General features: G+C 36.3%; 1 protein-coding gene across 7 annotated transcripts in view; it reads left to right on the top strand.

Annotated features, from left to right (window-relative positions):
* The window catches only part of DIP2C (disco interacting protein 2 homolog C), a 634,433-nt gene that overhangs the window by 397,818 nt on the left and 215,776 nt on the right, over nucleotides 1-20,839 (top strand). For 6 of the 7 annotated variants that reach the window (XM_007504697.3, XM_007504696.3, XM_007504700.3 and 3 more), the window contains 3 exons: nucleotides 8,394-8,528; nucleotides 12,743-12,862; nucleotides 14,766-14,963. In XM_007504697.3, coding sequence (XP_007504759.1) covers nucleotides 8,394-8,528; nucleotides 12,743-12,862; nucleotides 14,766-14,963 — 453 coding nt within the window. The remainder of the gene's footprint in view (nucleotides 1-8,393; nucleotides 8,529-12,742; nucleotides 12,863-14,765; nucleotides 14,964-20,839) is intronic. The other variant, XM_007504698.3, reaches the window with a different exon arrangement.

Genomic DNA, 20,839 nt, shown 5'->3' with positions numbered 1-20,839 from the left:
TCATACCTCCCACTTTTCCTGGCTCCCTGAGTAAGCAGACCGGAGTATAGTATCGGCACATCCACTATGTGCATATTGGGCTGGCTAAGTTCAGGGACTATAAATAGATCTTAGAGGGCAGGGGGACATTGGCTCTTTCTGCTTGCCAATAGTACACAAATAATAATAAGACATTCATCATAGGTTCACAGATCTAGAGCTGGAAAGGACCTCAGAGGCCATCTACTCCATGTCCCTCATTTTGAAGATTAAAACTAAGGCTTGAGGAAGTGGGTTTTTTTTTGGTTGTTTGTTTTGTTTTGTTTTTTCCAGAATCAACAACATAATGTATATCAGAGGGTGGGTATTGTACCCATCAAAATACAGAAAATTGGTCACACTTAGACACTGACATCTTAGTATGAATGAGTTTAGGGAATCCTTTCTTTAGAGTACTTGTTTGGGGAGGAAGGAGGGAGCATGTTGGGATCAGCCCCAGAGGGAAAGAGAGAAAGCAAAGTGGGAATAAGGAAAATTTTCCTGTTTTTAAGTAAGAGCAGATTTCATTGTTCTTTTTAGATGGAGATTGTGTTAAATGCCCTATAAACAGCACAGGTTTCAGAAACTCTATGCTGCTATAATGTGGAACCTTCAGTTTTCAGGAGTTTGATGATAATGGCTAATTACAGCCTTTCATAGAAGAAATGGGGTGGCTATAGAAATCTGGAAGGCCACTGTCTGAAGTACAAGAAGTCTATTTTAACATCTACCAATAGATGTATCTTTTCTTTTGCATCATGTCTTCAAACCATATTTGGAGAAAACAAGGGCTCAAAATCTGCTAGGAGATCCTTTCAGATATCCTTACATATTGACTTAAGGAAATGTAGAGAAGGCATAATGGAAGAAGCATTGAATGTAGAACCTGGGTCTTGGGTTCAAACAACAGTCTCTTATTTGATATTCCAGCCTTCGGCAAGCCAAGTAACCCTATAAGACAGAAGCTTCCTCATCTTTAAAATAAAAGCATTGAATCTGATGATTTCTGTGCTTATTCAAAAGCCACAGAAATATTCAAAGATGTGTTTGGTCTATTGTCTATTCATATGCAAATCTACAAGGAAGCATATCATTTCTGTCATTATCTAGTTATCAAAAATATAGCATCATAGAGCATCAAAATTGGGAGAAAGCTTAGAAGTCATCTAGCCTAACATTCTTTTATCAATGAGGGAATTGAGAGACCAGAAAAGAGATCACACAGTGAATTCATTGCAAAAACCAAGATCAGAACCAATTCTCTTGACTGAATTCTAGTTTCAGTGTTCACTGAGAAATAGAACCAATTATGTTTAGTAAAGGACAAAATTAAAAGAAAAATATTATGCTCTTATATACTTTGGCAGCAGCAAGACACACAGAGTAAGTCTGGTTATACATATATATGATTTTTAAACTGAATTCCTTCCTCCCTTTCGTACTGCTTTCCATGCTGAAGTAGCCAGACATCCCACATGTCTGGCTACTTATAGAATAGAACTATAGATGCTTCAAATGGAAATCCCTAGAGATTCCAGAGTGATTTTTGATAGATCTCCATCCCATCCTGTCTCTCTACAAATCAGTAACATGTCAGCTAATGGGGGCTTTCCTTATCTCTTTCAAAAGTAACATGGACTAGGTACCAGGTACATGTTGCTCTCCCCCATTAACATCCTCCAACCTCCAACCAGCACGTGTGTGTGTGTGTGTGTGTGTGTGTGTGTGTGTGTGTGTGTGTGTGTGTGTGTGTGTGTGTTGGGAGGGAAAGGTGATGCTGCAGCTGGCCTTAGGGACAGCTTATTCAAGTAGGCTAATCCAGCTCTCCTTCTTCCTAGCTGACTGTCTAATGGCTGAAAAATTAATAGTGAGGCAATATGACTGGGGACAGCCTTAATTGTATGGAAGATTTGAGAAATTCCAGTCAATCAGCTAGAGGTTTCTTTGGGTGTTTTTCATTAAACTCAGTGGCAGCTAATCGATTATAAGTACATTGCCTCCTCTGCATTAAAACCAAATCTAGCTCTTGTCTTCTATTAATTTGGCCACCATCCTCAGCCTGAAAAATAATTAGGGTGGCTTAGAAACAAGATATCTCTTGCCTTTTTGTCTTGGAAGCTCTCCTGTGTTATGGTTTTGGTTCAGAACACAATTATTTTCAGGCGGACATTCTGTATTTTTCCCCTGGAAGGGTGAAGCCCCCTATTTGGATTTTAGAAGCTATCCCCCTCTTAAGTAATAAAATCTTGCCCTAAGAAAGAAAAGTCCTGTTTGCTGAATGTACTCAGGCTTGAGGAGACCATCAGATCAAGATTAAGGCTAGAAGGGATTCACTCATTTTACAAATGAAGAAAGTGAGGTCTACCTAGATGACCAAAAAAAAAAATCAAATAAGAAGTAAGTAGAAAAGCCAGGATTTGGACCTAGGTCCTCTGACTCCAAATCTAGCATTTCCTCCCTAATGATAGCCCCTAAAATGAGTACCCTAAAATGAGACAACTCATCCCATTTGTGAAACTATTTTTAATTTACAAAAGGTTTTCAACACAGTTGACTGGTGAATTAAGATAGTGCAAGTATGATTATATTGGTTTCACAGATGGGGAAACTGAGGCTTAGAAACAGTGAGTTCCTTGACCAAGGCCACATAGCTAGTTGGTGACAAAGTCCAAAGTCTTCCATTTTCATGTCTGGTGTTCTTGTGTCTCAAGAGCCTTGATTTGATTATTAACTGTGAGGTGGGCCTTCCATTCTAGATGAGAGCTATGGCCTAAGAGTTAGATCATTGAATTAGCATCACACCTGAGATGGAGAAGCCTTCTTTGATCAACTCTGAAATTTTAGCCTTGCCTTAACCTTTACCAATCAATTAAAAAAAAAAAAACCCACCACCACCAAACTTTGATTAAAACTCTCCCCCTGAAGAAAAAACTTTAAAAAACTTTTCTGCACATACTTAGTTTTTAAAAACTCATGGAACCCTGATATATTCGAAGTAAATAGGGCAGAGCTTTCTCTGACCTTCTTAACGGAAGCCAGCTGCGAAGTTTTGTGATCTTCCAGTGATGGCATATGCACTAAGATTGAAAGGGAGAGGAAGGGGAGATGACACAAATAAATTTGGAAAACACTTTGAAGTCACCCAGCTGTCCCTGTTCCTATTTTTCAGTCACCAGATGTACCAGCATCGTTATTTTTCCAAGCTCCATGGTGGAAACGTTTTGGTACTCGCCTGATGCCAAACATAGAGGCTTATTGGATATCACTAATGATTCAGCTACAGTGTAACCTAAACACTCAATTAAGACTGAATAAAATCAAATGCAGTGGACTCACATTTCATCTGCTTTTGTTTGAAGGCACTAATTTGAAAATTTGTTCCTAAAATGTTAACTTCTATTGTGTTTACTTCTGAAGCAGGGGTTCCTAGCTTATGCAATATTGAACCACAGAGAAGGTGGTGAGTAGGAAAATAAATTCATCATCATGGAAGAGATGGAGCATGTGTGATAAAGCAACAGGTAGAAGACAGGATTTAGAACTGGAGCCCTTAGAGGTATTTTATCCAACACTCTTCATTTTAGAGATGAGGAACCAAAGCCTAGTGAGTCATAAGTGATTTGCTCAAGGTGTCAAGTTGTTAATAAATGACAGAATCCACATCCTTTGACTTGTTTTTCTGCTAACCAAGGTTTCAACTATGGGAGCAATGAGGAATCACTTGTAGAGTGCTTGAAATCTGAAGCAAACTATTTTCACTCTTCTCCTTGCCCCCAATCCCCAATAAACCAAGCATCAGCATGTTCATTCTTTGTACCCACAAAGATATTCAAACATTCATGGAGCACACCCAGATTTTTTTTCCCCTTTCACAACTCTCTGTTTCCCTTTTCTAATTGCTAATGACCCTAAGGGCAATAGAGTACCATGTGGTGGTTTAAACTGATTGAAGCAGCTCATTACCAATGATAATTTACACACAATAAATGGTATAAAATATATCATTAAGGAAACTACTGTGGAAGAAGAAATTGAATATATCTTTTAGCAAGAAGAGTGAAAGACATAGAATTAGAGCTTTGTACTCTTATTCACGAATTGTTTAAAAGCCTAGAGGAAGGGCCCACAGGGTATATTGAACATGTCAGCTATCAACTGTGGTGAATAAATGGAAGGACATGGATGAGAAACCTCTTGGGATGAGCTGCAATCTATACTGTTCAAACAGGCTCCATTTTAATGAGGACACAGATCCACTGAAGAATTGAATATGACCTAAAGAAAGCAAATTAATGTGTGGATATGGATAAGGAAGAGGTTGAGGAGCATGGTAGTCCACTGTAGAAGAAAAAAATGCAGAATTTTTCATTAGAAAACCAGGGGTTTGACTCCCAGCTCTGAAGGCACTTAATATCTATGTGACCCTTGGGAAATGTATTTTATTCCCTTTTTTAAACTTCAGTTTCCTCATCTTTGAAATTAGAGCACTGAACAAGGTGGTCTCTTATCATAGCTCTTTTTGCTCTACATCATGAGATAGGAGTTCATTCTGCATCTTAGTTGAGAGAGTGTAAAATACTTCAAGAACATTCATTTTCCATAAAAGTAACAGAAGTTTGGACTATTTAAGAGTAGTTATTGGGTAGGAAGGTAGTAGATGAGATAGGATGGAGGAAAGAGATGCTGATGACTTGAATTGTGTAACAGCATAGTAGGAATTGGAATCAATTCATTCAGCAAATAGTTTATAGAAACATTCTGACAAATGTAAGAATTCATAGAGATCATCTATTCCAACTGCCTCCATCCTTCAAGTGACTGTCCAGTTGTACAAGTGATCAGTAGCAAAACTTAAGAATTCGATGGCCGTTATGTGAGTTATTTGGAATCTCCATGACCACTGAATATTTTCCCTATATCTTTTGGAGTGAATTTTAAACTTTTGGTGTTTTAAAAAATCATGTACTACCAAACTTTATTAATTTCTAGTCATTGGATGAGTAGGCTTCTCAAATGAAAAATCTGAATTCTAAAATGCAAAGAAATTGACATCTGACACTTTTAAATGTATGCAAGCTTAGTTAAGTGCAACTCAATAAAAATATTATGGGTTTCTACATTAATAAATAGATAAGAATCAGATGTTTGGAAAGCTTATTCTTGGAAACAGCTGAGTCTTGCTTTCTGAAGTATTTTTAATGCCTGTAATTCATTTATCAACATCCCTGGTGAAGGAACAAGGGACTCTTGAGCCCAGCCTAATGTCTGGATTATCATAAATACTGAATTAAAGGGGCTAGAACAAGGTTCTCCAACTAGTACATACAACAATCCTAAATCCTGAAGGTTCAAAGTCCTTTGCTGTCTCCAGTTCTCCCTCAACTGTGCTATTGTTTATTTGGATTCCTGGAAGAAAAGGCACTTTTTGGGCTATAGGGTCTGTTTCATCACTCAAAAACTCACCTCAGCATAATCTTTTCTTCCTAATTCCCTTGCCTTTCTTTCCCATTCTCTCCCCATTTCTAATTATGAGAAGTCTCAGCAACCGATAGTATTGCTTTTAGCAAAGGGATAGGAATAGAGACAGGATTTATGGTTTTCTTAGTACAGAGAACTCTAAGGTGAGGAAACTCCCTCAGCTAAATTAGGTTAGCACCATCTCTGCAATTTAGTCTTACAGAATTGCATTGAACAGTGAGAAGTTAACTTAATTGCTCAAAGTTCTACAGCCAGGATACATCCAAGGAAGTTTTGAATCCAGGTCTTTCTGTCTTTGAGGTCAGTTCTCTATCTACTACCCAATGCTGCCTCTCAGTGGCAAGCAGTAATAAATGAAGCTTTTCTGGATAAAATTAGTAAGAACCATCTACAACAGTCCATCAATTTGTACTGCAAAATCAAAGCACAAATGGATAGAGATCTGGGCCTGGAATCAGGAAGATTCAAATTCAGTCTAAAACATTTACTAGCAATGTGATCTTGCTCAGATCATTTAATCTTTGCCTCAGTTTCCTCACCTGAAAAATGAAGGTCATGAAAATATCTACCTCCCAAAATTGTTGTGAGGATAACATGAGATAATTGTAAAGCACTTAGCACAGTGTGCCCAGCACATGGTAAGTACTATATAAATGCTAATGATTATTATTATCATTAGCATCATGACTATCATCATTATTATCATCATTATTAAGTCAATGCAAAGCAGCACCCCCTCACCAAAGTAAAAGCACTGAATTCTTTGGTTCTATCACTTTTCATATCTGTGATCTTGGGCAAGTCTTTTTATATATGGTCACTTTTGCTTATATTCAAAAAGACATATGTTTATTGGTTCTTGCTATTTCAATCACCTCAGAATATAAACAAAAAGATCTATAGCACCAGTTCATTTCCATGCCTTCATTTCTCTTTTTTTCTTTTTCTGCCCTTTTGCTGATTTGTTCTATGTTGAGGTTTTGTGTCCTTTTCCCCTTCCCCCTTAAATGAATAAACACTGAGCTCCTCATATGTCTGTATCTCCTATGGCTCCTCATCTAACAAATGCTCTTGTTTTTCCCCTGTCACACTTACTTGTGAACAACCTCAGAATTTATGTACCTCCCTGTAAGGTAGGAATTATGATTATCAAATATGTATGAATTGGAACCTAGAGTGGCACAGGACTATGTCCCACTCATTATGCAATGATAATGTGGAATTTCCTTCTTACTAAAACTGGGCTTCCTTTTTTTTTTTGCCAGCAGATAAGAAAGCTATCAGAATGAAGTTATAGACTCACATGCATACACATAGAAGTTCACAAACTTCAGGTTAAGATAAATAAAATAAATAAAATGATACTTTCAGAGATTATGAGTCTTCTATCAATGTTCATTATAATCTCTCCACACACTTAGTAAGTAGACATCTTGAGTTTCCTTGGCTAAAACATTCCACTATAGTGTTGCCATCCATCTTCTTGGTAATAGCCTCTCCCTCAAATTTGGATGAACTTCAACTGCCAGTACAAATCCAGGTCCATTCTCAAAGCCTTTTCATAAGCCCTGCCAGACCTTATACTCTGCTGGCACAGGCTTAAAGAATCCAGGATCCTCTTCCCCTGCCCCCTGCCCCTGCATCATCATAATGCATCCAAGTTGGATGTTTCCAAAGGTACTGAAAGAAGCTATAATAAAAAAACATTTCCCAGGAGAAAAAGAGTGGGGATATTCCTGTAATTGACTGTGTACATTTCTACTGTCTGCATGTATTGCTTCTTATGTTTCTTTTTGTGTAAACAATTCACCAGGGAAAATATTTCATTGTAACATATAACACATTGGGTTGCCCAATACAATATATTCTGTCCAGCTCATCTGATATTATGGCCAAAAAACAAAACAAAACAAAACAAAACAAAACCAACCAACCAACCAACCAATCATGGGAAGCAATTTCAAAAAACATTACTTATAGAACAATAATGGAAAGGTACCATTCAACTGAGACACATATATAATTTTCATTGTCTCATTATAATTGTCACTTAAGTCAGTATTTTTTTTTACATCAAAGTGTTTTTAATTTTCAACTTAAACACCCTCCAAAAAGGAACCTTTCCATACACACAGTAGAACATGAAAAAATTCTTCTCTCTGAAACTGAATTTCCATACCCCTGGGTTTGTAAAAGTATATAATAAATTCTACACATTCCTTCAAAACTGACCTTCTTCTCTGCGCTTCCTTCTGAATTTCTTTCTATTCTCATATATGCATTTAAAAAAATGTTCCAATGGTCCTCTTTTTTTTTATTTTATCACTAGTACTAAGCTCTGCTTCTCCCTTTACTTTCCTCCATAATGGACTCTGAGTAAGACAGGGAGAGGAACTGAGAGGTGTAATGGATAAAGATCCAGCTGTGGAGTTTGGAAGCCCTGAATTCAAGTTCTGTGTCTGATCCATATCGACTTTGTTCCCTTGGGCAAAGTGTTTAATTTCTCAGCGTTCTGGACAACCTTGTAACGTTGCAGAGTAGGTGTCAACTTCCATTGATAAAGGGAGTTTCCTCACAAGGAGCTCTTTGTACCAGTGAAGTCAGAGGTTCAGGCCTTATCCTTGTTCATAATTCACTTTATCCCTGTCCATTTGGGCCTTTATTATTTATCTTCAAGATCTTATTATGTTTATGACTCTCCATGTTGAAAAGTTTTGAATCATCCCTGGTCCAGAGTAATCCTCATCTGACCTGTTCAAAAGCAAAAGATTTCTGTTTTTGCTAAATAATGGCAGCAGCCTCCTCTCTATGACAGCGGTCTAATTGGTGGTTCAAATAACTTAATTAACCTTGATAATTTAACATATAAAACCTAATAATTCATTTTTTCTTTGCAGAAAATCATTCCGCACCTCCTGATGTTACCACTTACACCTCAGAGCACTCAATACAAGTTGAAAGACCTCAAGGATCAACATCATCACGGACAGCACCAAAGTATGGAAATGCTGAACTCATGGAGACTGGGGATGGTATGTCTTGTAGCTTTTGTACCACCCCTGCTTTATCTCTCTTTTTCCTCCTTCTTTTGAGTTCTGACTTGCATTAGCCTATATTTCCACTTCCATGATTGGTATGCTATAGACATCTGTTCCTTGTTTCTTCTGGCTATATTTCAATTAGAAATGTATACTCAGTCCAGTTTGCAGGATCTTTTTGAACCCCTCAGAGAAGGTGGCATATGGAAAGCAAATGACAAACTTCAAGAAGTGTTCATCAATGGGATAAAATTTCTTAGAGAGGAGGGAAAAATGAAATTTGAGGAAGTTTGGCTATGAAAAGAAGAAAAAAGACATTGCTGTTGTCCCAGATATGTAACTAAGATGGATGCAGAAATTAGAACATGTGGGCTAAGACCTGAGATAAAGGCTAGAAAGGTCAATGTAAAGTTAAGTGAAAAACCAATGGGTAGAAAGAAGTATACTTGCAAAGAAGCTATTTGAGGTTCAGAAACAGAGAAAAAAAATGTACCAAAAATCATCCAAGTTGAGGTAAAATAAACCACCAGTTAGATGCTGCAGAGTTTTCACATCTTACTTTCTTGGGATGTTCTCATGGGACCTTTTCCAGTTGGTGAGAATGGTAACCAGTATAGAGCAGTTGGGTCCCCAGCATCACAAAACTCAGGTTCTTGAGTTTATTCCTCTATTCCCTCAAGCTCTAGTCCTTTCAGGTAACACTTGAGCCACAGCTGATAATGCAAAGGTTTGTTTCTAGATAATTGCTGCACAAAATTTCAGGACAGACTTCATCAACACTCTGACCCAGGATCTATGTAGCGTAGTGTAATATTTATTGCCCCTTCCCCCACCAACTGTCAGTCTAGTTTCCTTTCCACAGTAGTAATACATCAAATATAATAGTAGTCATTTTAATTCTTCTTTCTGCTCTTAAAAGTAACCCTTCCACAAGTTACATAAGCTACCTGATTCTTATTTCTTTTCTTGGTAAGATGTAGAGAACAATAACTCCCAGGGGGTGCTGTAAGAATAAAATGATAAAGTATTTGGGAAAACTAATTTGAAAGGTAATTAAGTATTTGAAAAAAACAATTGGAAATAAATCAAGTTTGGGACCACTTAGGGTATTTTTTTTTGCAAGTGACAGGATTGAAATTGATAGTTTCACTAAATGAGGGTACCAAAGGTATCCATTTTAATTTTGCTAACAATAATATCAGAGAATAAGGGAAGGAACCACTGGCACTGGGCTTTTCTTTCTAATCAGAGAACTTATTCCATGGCATAAATGAATTGTTTTGTGATATGGATAGATAAACATCAGACCCTGTTATGACTGATGAAATGCTTTTCCACAGGAGCTGAAAATGCCGAAAATAACAGAAAATTGTAATTGAAAAGAATTTGGCATAAAGTCATTGTTTTTAGTGTGTATGCTCCATATTGGTTAAGTATATTGCAGTAATTCATTACTGAATAGAAACATTTTAGTAGCAGGATAAGTATGTGAATTTGGTTGGAATTAGAAACCTAATTAATGAGTATATACATTTTAATATGTATAAAGTTATTTGAGATGCTAAAAGGAATCATGGTATAATAATAATAGCCTTGGTTTGGAATTTGGAGAAACTCAGTTTAAATCTTGGCTCTACTTCATGAGTTGCATGTTCTTAGGCAAGTCACTGTAATTTTCTGAATTTCAGCTTCCTCTTTTATAATAGAAGAGGGATGACTAGATCAGTCCTTCTTAACTTATGAGTCATGAACTTTAATAAAAGAATTTATAACCATTTTGCATAATAATTGTTTTCATTTGTATTCCTCTGTACTTTCCCTCCTCCCCCCACATTTCAAAAATATTATATTGGTTTCAACAGATTATCAAAGGGTCCCCTCAATGCATCAAAAGGTTAAGCGCCTTTAGACTACATGGCCTCTAATGTTTCTTGTATGTAATTCTAAGTATTTGATAGTTATTGTCTTTTTAAAAATGTTTAACTCTCCTTTAATTCTTCTGCTAATTTTATTATTCATTTTAGGCTGATTTTTATTGTTATCATTATCATGATTACTATTATTACTTAGAGCTTTTAAAGTGCATTTTCTCAGTGGTTTACTCATGAAGAGCCTGGTAGGCTAACCCATGAGTCACTAGACCCAATTGCCCCAATATAAGGGACATAACCGTTATGTTTGAAAGAAATTTTGGGAGATTTGGGAAATTTGAGAGATAAAAACTTCCTATCTTGAAAGGATGCTATGTATATCTATATATTCATTTGAAAACTAACAGAGGAAAACCTCTTTGATTAATGGTACATTTTTTCCTTTAATTTTGCCAACACATTATTGAAAAACTTGTGGGTAGTTCTGTAAAATAGCATTCATAAATTAGTAGCATTCATTTTCCTTCAGTGATAATTATGAAAAAGTAACTGCCTCAGCACCATAATTCACATTCATCTATAGGATGACTAAATGCACACCTACCCAATGATGATGTTTTCAATCTTTTTCTACATGAGTAGAATTTTATTTCAAAGCCAATATATTAGTTCTACTTAGGTTTTTGAATGAATTTGCTGGTCTATCTATCAGACTTTAAACTTTGATAGTTAATTTAAAAAAAAAACAACTAAATAGGGAGCAGCTGGGTAGCTCAGTGGATTGAGAGCCAGGTTTAGAGATGGGAGGTTCTGGATTCAAATATGGCCTCAGACACTTCCCAGCTATGTGACCCTGGGCAAGTCACTTAACCCCCCCATTGCCTAGTCCTTACCACTCTTCTGCCTTGGAACCAATACACCGTATTGATTCCAAGATGGAAGGTAAGAGTTTTAAAAACAATAACAAAACAACAAGAAAAAAACTCTAAATACTACCACCTTAGTACATATTTGTATGACTTTCAGCACCTCTTATTTTAGCTTCTGCTTCCCCCATTTTAGCTATTTATACTTTTAAGAATTTATACTTTTTCAGATTTATACTTTTAAGAAAATCAATCAGTATCTTTATTATTAACCACTTTTAAAAATCTCCTGTGGTTAACTTAATAAGCCAATGGGCAGAATATGGTAGACTGGCTAATCTTTACTTAGGAAAGTATAAGGCACCATAACAAGAGAATTCTACAAGATTTTTCTTGGAAAAAGCAAGACACTAGAAATAATCTTCAATTTATCTCTTCTGCCCACCTATGAAAACTAGTTCCAATCATCCGACAAGCAAAAGTAAAACTTTTACAATTGCCATTCAAAACATTGTAAAGTGTATTTAATGAATGTGTTCTACTATTTTGTGAGGATGATATATGAAATATAATGGGAATGGCAATGCTACATTGTAATAGCTGACACTGATACAGATATTTAATATTTAAAATTCAGGTTACAAAATACATTTTGCTTAATCCACACAACAGTGCAATAAGGCAAGTGCTATATGTGTTATCATTCCCATTTTTATAGAGAAGGAAACTGAGGCTCATAGGGAATAAATGACATGCCTATAATTGCCTACCGCATAAGTATTGGCCCTGGGTCGTATGACCCAAATTTGATTCTTTCATGATGCCATGCCCTGTGCTATTTTCAGTGGGTAACAATTCTCCTTATTGGCAAAACTTTGACAATCAATTAGCACTTTATGCTTTAAATAATAGTGTCTGAACCTGTGATTTCATTGATAGAGAGAACTCTCCTGGATGAGAGAACTCCCTGTACAGGCTGACACCTTCCTTGCTGCCTAGAGTATTAGAGAGTTATCTGACTTTATCTAAGGTGACGTAGCCACCATGAGTCAGAGGCTTCAAGGCTAACTCTCCACTCTTATCACATTGCCTCTCATATTGAATTATATTAAGGGTTGGGAATTAAGCCAAGGTCATCATTAGCAACTAATTTGATCACAGGATATTCCCCCATAGAATCCATGCAAAAGAAATAGCATCATGTAACAGAGTCATTCTACTTCATCTTTATTCTTTTTCTTTCTGGGTATTCAACTAAACATGCTTGTCTCACAACGCTGTTCTCTCAATACTTTGGTTCAGGGTAGAGTGTCAGCCTGTTGTGTTTTTTTTTTCTTTTTAAAATTTCTAAACAATCCCAGATCTAGGACATCAAGCTTTTGTTTCATTGCCAGTTATTGCCATGTTTCCTTGTTTAAACCCTGAGTTGCCTGGAAGCCATCTCATCTCTCCCATGGTCCCTATTCTCCAGGAGTACCTGTGAGCAGCCGAGTGTCGGCAAAGATTCAACAGCTGGTCAATACCCTCAAACGGCCCAAACGACCTCCGTTACGAGAATTCTTTGTAGATGATTTTGAGGAATTGTTAGAAGGTAAAAAAAAAAGAAAGAAAAAGCTTTTTTTTTTGATGTTGTTAAAATGCTATAAACTGTAATGATATTGTTTCTACTAGAGCTATTATCTTTAAAAGAAGAGCAGTAAACTGAACATTCCCTGAAATGATAAGACTTTAGCAAAAATGCTCAGACAAAATGAAGGTCCCTAATGATCACCTTTAGCAATGAGCCAGATGCTTGGTGACTCAAGATAGCAATCCCAAATTGATTATTTGGTGCATCACCCTCTGTAGATTGTGATCTTGTCCTCTGATCCAGGGCTCCTCTGAGAGCATTGTAGCATTTCAGAGAGGGTGTGAATTATGGAACAATATAACTTATAAGAAAGAATGCTTCTCAGCATAAGTGTGAGTATATATTTCCAGAGAAAAATATTATACCATTTTTCTCCTTTTCTTATCCCAGTGTAATAATGTAAGTGCCTGGCATCATAAGAGTTGGATGCTTTGGTTTTTCTTTCTTAAGAAAAGGATAACATTCAGAAGTGATAGATGAATGCAGAAGAGGAAATCTACTTATTAATTAATTTGAACTTAAGGATGAAAACCACATATTTACTCAGTGATTGGTATTAGTTATTGGTATTGGTATAAGTTGTGGTATGATAAGGACAAGTATCATAAACTTATTCTCTGGATAATCAGTTCTTTGACAATTATAAGCCATAAAAGATTCTATAAGGATAGAAGAAATTGCCTCCTGCTTCCCTCTTCCTAAGTCAGATAACTGGACTAACTGCATTTTATTGTTAAGTTCATTTTAGAGCTTTACTTAAGGGCAATGATCTTTTTTTTTTCTTCCTGTACTCCTTTAGGACAGTACAGTACAAATGGAAATATTTATTAAATATAATATTAAATATACTTTAGAAATAATGACTACTAACCACATTTTTTACAACTTAAAGTAAAATTTCTCTAGGTTGATAACCTTCCTCCTTTTAAATATTATTGATATTCTGGTATAATTGATTCTTCTGGCTCTGTTTACTTCATTCTGCATCAGTTCATATAAGCTCTTCCCTGTCTTTGAAATCATTCATTTCCTCATTTTATAGCACAAAAATATTTCTTTCATCATAGTGATATACCACAACTTATTTAACCATTCCTCAACTGGTGGACATCACCTTAGTTTCTAGGTTTTTTTCACCACAAAGAGTTGCCATGAATATTTTTGTACTTAAAAGTACTGTTTTTTGAACTCTTTTTTTCCCCCTCTTTAATCTCTTTAGAGTATAGGCCTAGCAAAGACAATGTATAGCTGGGATAAATGGCATGCATATTTAATAACTTTTTGTATATTTTTCCAAATTGCTTTCCAGAATACCCATTCATGGGTTCACCAGTAAAGTATCCATGTCCCTCTTCCTACAGCCTCTCCAATATTTATCATGTTTCTTTTTGTCACATTTGCAACTCTGATGGGAGTGAGATGCAATCGTTTCATAAGACTATAGTCTCAGTTTCTTTCCTGGATAACTGTCTGGTGATGTCTTTAGATCACTTATCATTTGGTGAATTATTATTTTTATTATAAATTTGGATAATATAATCCTAAATGTTTTGGCACTTAGACTAGAGAAGATACATTTAAGAAATTTGCCTATTGTCAGTTAGCAATTTTAGTTGTGGTTTTCCTAAGATTCTTTGACCTGTTATGTATACCTGTGATTGTTATAAAATGCATAGCCATTTCATCAATGAAAATAGTGAAACTGGCCAAAAATTCTGTTTTCTGAGAAATATACATACATAGCCCTTGCCACATATTGAGCCTTAACTTATTTCTGTGGTGCTTTGGAAAGAAGACTAAATTTTACAGGTATAAAAATTATATTTATTTGAAACTAATTCTGATTTTGTAATTCACATACAAGTTCAACAACCAGATCCAAACCAACCAAAGCCAGAAGGAGCACAGATGTTGGCAATGCGTGGAGAACAGCTGGGCGTGGTAACAAATTGGCCGCCATCATTAGAAGCAGCATTACAACGATGGGGGACCATTTCACCAAAGGCCCCTTGCCTAACCACTATGGACACAAATGGAAAACCACTTTACATTCTTACTTATGGTAAGTAATTCTACAAAGTCATTTTTATCATATTCTATTATACTGGTTCTCCCATCTATCTAAACCTGTTTTTCTCTCTTACCTTCCTTTTCCTGGTTTCTTAGAAATAGATATTCTCCCAAAGTTCTGTTGCTGGCTGTTCTATACTTCTACATTCTTTCTGTGGGTAAACTTCCCCAGTTTTATGGCCTCAACCTTCCCCTCTGAGGATAATTGAGTTAGACTTTCAGGACTTTCAATCACTTAGCTTTCTTTCCAAATACCAAACATAGATTTCTATCTTTTTTGTGGATATTTCTGTTTTAATACCTTGTTTTCACATTGAATTCGGCATGTCCAGAAACTCCCCTAAAACAGCTTGTCCTGGTATCTCTGTTTTTTTGTTTTTTAAAATAGCATCACTCTGCTTCCAAACTGATTGCCTTGAAATCTTTGACATGTTTCTCTCTCTTTCAGTCTTGCTAATTCTACTCTCATAATATTTCTTACAGTGGTCCCTTCCTCTGCTTTGCTACTGTCACCGTCTTGGTTCAGGCCTCCCTTGTTTCTTGCTTGAATGATCTCATAAGTACTTAAGTAGTTCATCTGCCTCCAGATTCTCTCCCTTCCAATCCCTTCTAAGAAAAATCTTTCCTTTTGGAAAACCTTTAAAAAAATACCTTTTTAAAAAGTACCACCCCCTTAGCCTAAAACTAAGTTTTGTTCCAGCCTGTCTTTCTAGCTATTTCTCATGTAACTACCACACATAATTGTACCTGAAAATAGAGACAACTAGTGCTTCTCTAACCTTAAACTTTTTTTCATGCTCTTCTTCTTGCCCTGAATGCCATCCTAGAATATACCAAATCCTATTGTTGAAGTCCTACCTGTCCTTCAAGATATAGCTCAAATGCTACTTCTTCTATGCAGACCTCCTTGATTTACTCTTAACTGAGGGCCAAAGTGGTTCAATGACTTAACTAAAGTGATCTCTGCTGACTCTGATCCTCCTTAACATTTAAAATTTTTTACATATGGGATACTATTTTAAATAGTTGTTTTCTGGCATTTTGTGATCTATGTCTTCTCCAACATTCGTCTCCTCCCTCCTCCCCAAAATGTTAGGTAATATGAAGAAGGTTGTTCATGTTTTATCATGAATTACATATTTCTGTGTTCATCATATGAAAAAATACATATAAATTACACTAGAGAAAAAGTCATAGAGAAAATAAAACGAAAAATATATGCTTCAATCTGCATTCCAACTGCACCAGTTCTTTCAGTAGTGGGGGATATGCTTTTTCATCATGAGCCCCTTGGAGTTGTCCTGGATCTTTGCACTGCTGATAATAGTTATTCACAGCTGATGATTGTACATCATTGCTGTTAACCATGTACAAATATTGTCTGGTATCACAGTAAATTATATACCTGGTTATTTCATCTTTCCTTTAAGTTCCCTCAGGATAATAATTGACTTACCCAGATTTGAATCTTCCATAAAAGGTAGTCTTTTTGACAAAGTATGCATTCATTAAATACTTATTGAAGAAATGAATGAATATTGAATTCTTAAAGTTAACCCTTGACTTTCCTGTGCCCGCTCAGAAGGGCTGTTTAAAAAAAATATTAGGAATTGCTTTTCACTTGTGATAGTCATTTTTCAAAGAAGTTTCTTATGGAAAAAATCTGTACAACTATTTTTTTCAAAGTAGTCATGTATGCATCAGTTTTATAGTGAATAAAAAGAAACTACATCTTTGTTTATGAATAAAGTAATGATCTCAGAGTGAGGTATGGGAAATTCCTACTGGCATCATTTAATAGAAATGTCAGTGGGTCATTGATTTCATGCTAATTGCAGATTAGAAATTCAAATACAGCAGTTTTTTGCCTGATGTATAATTAACAACTCCTACCTGGAGATCAGTATGACTCTACTCTAAGTGCCCCCTGACCTCTTTTAACATGAAAACAGAGACAATACAATGGTCTCAAGCCTCAAAAAAGCTTTATTTGCCACCTGACACATACCTGGTAATAAGGATCTCCTTCTTTTATACTAAGCCCTTGAGATATTAGTTCTCTACAGATATGAGAAATGAATGGGGGAAATTTCATTTTTATATGCTTCAGTTTTATGAATGAAGACAGTTTAAAATATTTTGTTATTGGAATTTATTTGAAAAGGGTTTTTTTGTGAATTTTAACAGTTTTTCTGGATCAGTTGAGAATTAAATACTTTTTTCTCTATTGAAAGGCTTCCACCAAAAACACAGCTTATTTGAAGTTAAGAGAGTCCATGTTGGATGGGCCAAAGTTGACTATACCAGGCTACACTGAAAAGTGACCTGGAGACACATTGCTTTTGAGTGAACTAACTTTGTGGCAATGTGTCATGGGATTGGTTTCAGCCTGGCTTCAGTTCCAGAGCAGTGTGCTTGAAACATTGATTTTGTTCTTTTCATTAATATTTGGCTTCCCAGAGGATGCCAGGAACTGAATAAAGCACTTAGCCTTAAACCATATTCTGTAAGCCCTAACAAGTCTTGGATCAAGAATGTGAACAGGAACATGGGAAAAAGTAAAAAGATGTATTTTTAAGGACCTGCAGAATGCTGAAGCATTGTGTAGATTCCAAGTTTTTAAAAAATTGCCGAGGGAGCCGATGGAGAACATTAGTTTTAATGGGATATATGAGGCAGAAGAGGACACTTTTTTTTAATCTATTCTCTTATGCTTGTAAGTTTTATCATGCTTATGTGACATATAGCACAAAGAAACAGTGAAGGATGGTGGATAAAGGAAGACCTGGATTTGGATTTAGGCTCAGTTTTTTACGGGTGACATAATCCTCAGATGGTCACTTTAATTTCTTCCAGGCATAGTTTCCCTTTCTGTAAAATATGGCTAATAATAGCACTTCCTTCACAAGATCATCTTGAGGGCCACATGAGATAATTTATGTAAAATGCTCCATAAATGTCAGTTACGATTATGAGCATAGAAGAATATGCCTGGGAATTAAGTGAATAAACAGAGTAAGGTGGGGCAGGAGAGGGAAATGAGACAAGAGGGAGAGATAAAGGAAGTGTGGTTGAATTAAACTTTTTATACTGAAAATAAATCATTGGGTTTAGGTCCAAGTTAGGTCTTAACCCAGAAAAGCTGAATAAGTTACTAGGTCATCCCCAAAACTGGGTCTTCCTGTTGTACATGTTGATCATTATCACTGCATGTGTGTGGTGTGGCTCTAGGTTCACAACTTGCTCACTCTTGTGGCCTCTCCTGATGCTTCTCATTTTGTTCCTACAACAACAAATCACAGGGCTAAGGTCATAAGCAATCCCTGTGGTTTTCATACAGCTGCCACCTCCTTAGTGGAAATAGGATTTATCTCTTTCTCTCTGCAAATTGCACACAACCTTTTAAAAATATTTTTTAAGGATCTTATCACTGTGTACTATAGGCAAAGGTATAATAAAACAACAACAACAACAACAATAAGAAGAAGAAGAATTAGCCAACATTTATTTAGCACTTTGGGGTTTGTAAAGTGCTTTAGATATATAGTATCTCATTTGATACTATCAAAAAGTAGGAACTATCTTTATCCCCACTTTACAGAAAAATAAATGGAGGCAGGCAGACTTGTCCCATGTCACAAAGCTAATATGTGTCCAAGGAGGATTTGAACTGAGGTTTTCTAACTCAAGGTACAACAAGCTGTTGTATTCTGGAAAGACTACTAGACTTGAAATCACAAGACTTGATTTTCAGTGTAAGCTCAGTAATCTTTGTGACCTTGGACAAGTCATTGAACCTCTTTGGCTGTTATTCTCTGTAAAATCAATGCAGAATATTGAATTGATGAAATCCTAAAGCCCTTTTCACTTCCAAAAATAATCCTAAAATTTTATGGAAAATGAGAGGAATTAATTTTTTAAAAAATCAGACAAAGTTATAAAGTCTGTTGCTTCTCATTTAATCATAGTTTTCCCTGAATATTTATAGGAAGTCAGACTTGGTCCTTTCTTAATGTCTTCTCTCTTTTTTGATTTATCTTCTACTTTTCTGATCTTGTCTTCAGTTACCTAGTCTGTTGCAAAATCTCAGGTTAATAAATCATTTTGAGCAATGCTGTAGATATATTAGCTTTTTCCAGAGTTTCCTTCCCAAACTTTTATCAAGCCCCTGTTCTTGACAGGTGATTCCCATCTTTAAGGTACCAGATTGAGCCCTTTTATACTCCCTGAGCAATAGAATTCACCAGGAAGCTTTGGCATTTGGGATGATTGGATGAGAAAGAACCCTCATATGTTTCCTATAGACTTCTATTTCAATTGTCAGACCTTTTCTAAGAAACCTGAGTCTATGATCCTGGACATTAATTGCCTTTCAACTTTGAGAGCTTTCCCAGTTGGTTCTATATGCTTGCCTTGTGCTATCAGTATTGCAAAGTTGATGGTGTTAGGATACTATCTGATCTGTCTCCTCCCTGGATGCTCAGGACTTCTGGAATCCAAGCTTTCACAGTCCTTACTATTGAGACTAATTGCTACATGTGACTCTATGGTGGTTCCCATGTTGCCATTAACATGTACCCCCCTTCCAAAATACATTTATTCTCCATTTCAAGCCCTATCCTTCCCTGAAGATTCTTCCCAGCCCTATCCCTCCCACCCAGGTTCCTGCTTCCGGCATTTTCTGTACCCATGTCAAGGGTAAACGTAGTAATAATAGAGCATGCATCCAGATAATAATGGACTCCTCTCCAGAGCCAATCTTCTTGCTCTGTCCCTCCCTGAATCTCATTACTGGGTTGTGATTCAGGTTTCTAGAAGTGGGTTTTACAAGAAATAAAATATGTATACTCATGAGGGTGCACAATATCAAATATTTTTCTCCTCCAGTAAGGGCAGGGTTTTCTACTATATCGAACTGGTTTGTCAGTTGTTGCTTGTTTAAAAAGACTGACTGTTTCTATGAAATGTATGTTTCTATGAAATTTATATTTCTATGAAATCTGTATTTTATGTTTATCTCAATTAATTGGCACCATTAATTCAAGTGTAATGAACAAAAAGTGTTGTACAATGTCAAAAATCTGAATAGAAATTGTCTGGAGCATCGGCCATGCCCATCCTTCTAGGGAAGCACTGAGTCTATGTAATATTTAGCAAAGATGTCATTAAGTAGGCATTCTCTGTCTATCTTAGAAAAAATATATAGCTTCTTTGCTTCAGAACCCAGGTCTTTATCAAGGCTATATTACCATTACTAGTCAACCTAGCTTAGAAATGAGTCAAGTCATCTGTCTGTAATGGGAAACTGTCCTAGAGGGATGTGAGATGATACAACCAACCTAGGAACTTCCCAGGGCCAGTTAAGTACAAACCCCTTGGCTTATGAAAAGTCCAAGTTTCTTTTATAAAGGGAATAAGGTAAACTGGTAGGTACAAATGACCCTAACACCCTTAAAACTAACTCCATCCAACTTCTATGTCTCCTGCTTAAGAAAAGCCTTCTTTCTCATCTCTGGACCCTGCTTACAGCTCCCTACTCTATCTTCCCACTAGTGATTAACAAAATAAAGGGAAAAGCCTGGTCCTTCCCTTCTTCCCTGATCTTCCCACTAGTGATTAACAAAATAAAGGGAAAAGCCTGGGTTTGGCTGCACTAAGTAACTCAAGGTCACAGATGAAAATCTTTGGATTATCTTAGCCCAAGAGGATTTCTGGCACATGGACCACTGGCAGATGATCTCTGGACTCAGGGAAAATGGTTTCCTCCAAATAAATTCTCTACCCAGAAATTCTCTCCACGAAATTTTGACTATCCACGGAAAATCTCTCAGAACAAAACCCTCCTTCAACTTGGTGGAAATTCAGGCA

The sequence above is a fragment of the Monodelphis domestica genome, chromosome 5, assembly GCF_027887165.1.
Source record: "Monodelphis domestica isolate mMonDom1 chromosome 5, mMonDom1.pri, whole genome shotgun sequence".
Classification (NCBI taxonomy): domain Eukaryota; kingdom Metazoa; phylum Chordata; class Mammalia; order Didelphimorphia; family Didelphidae; genus Monodelphis; species Monodelphis domestica.
Note: the sequence above shows the minus strand (reverse complement) of the source record. Positions and strands in the feature narration are given on the sequence as shown.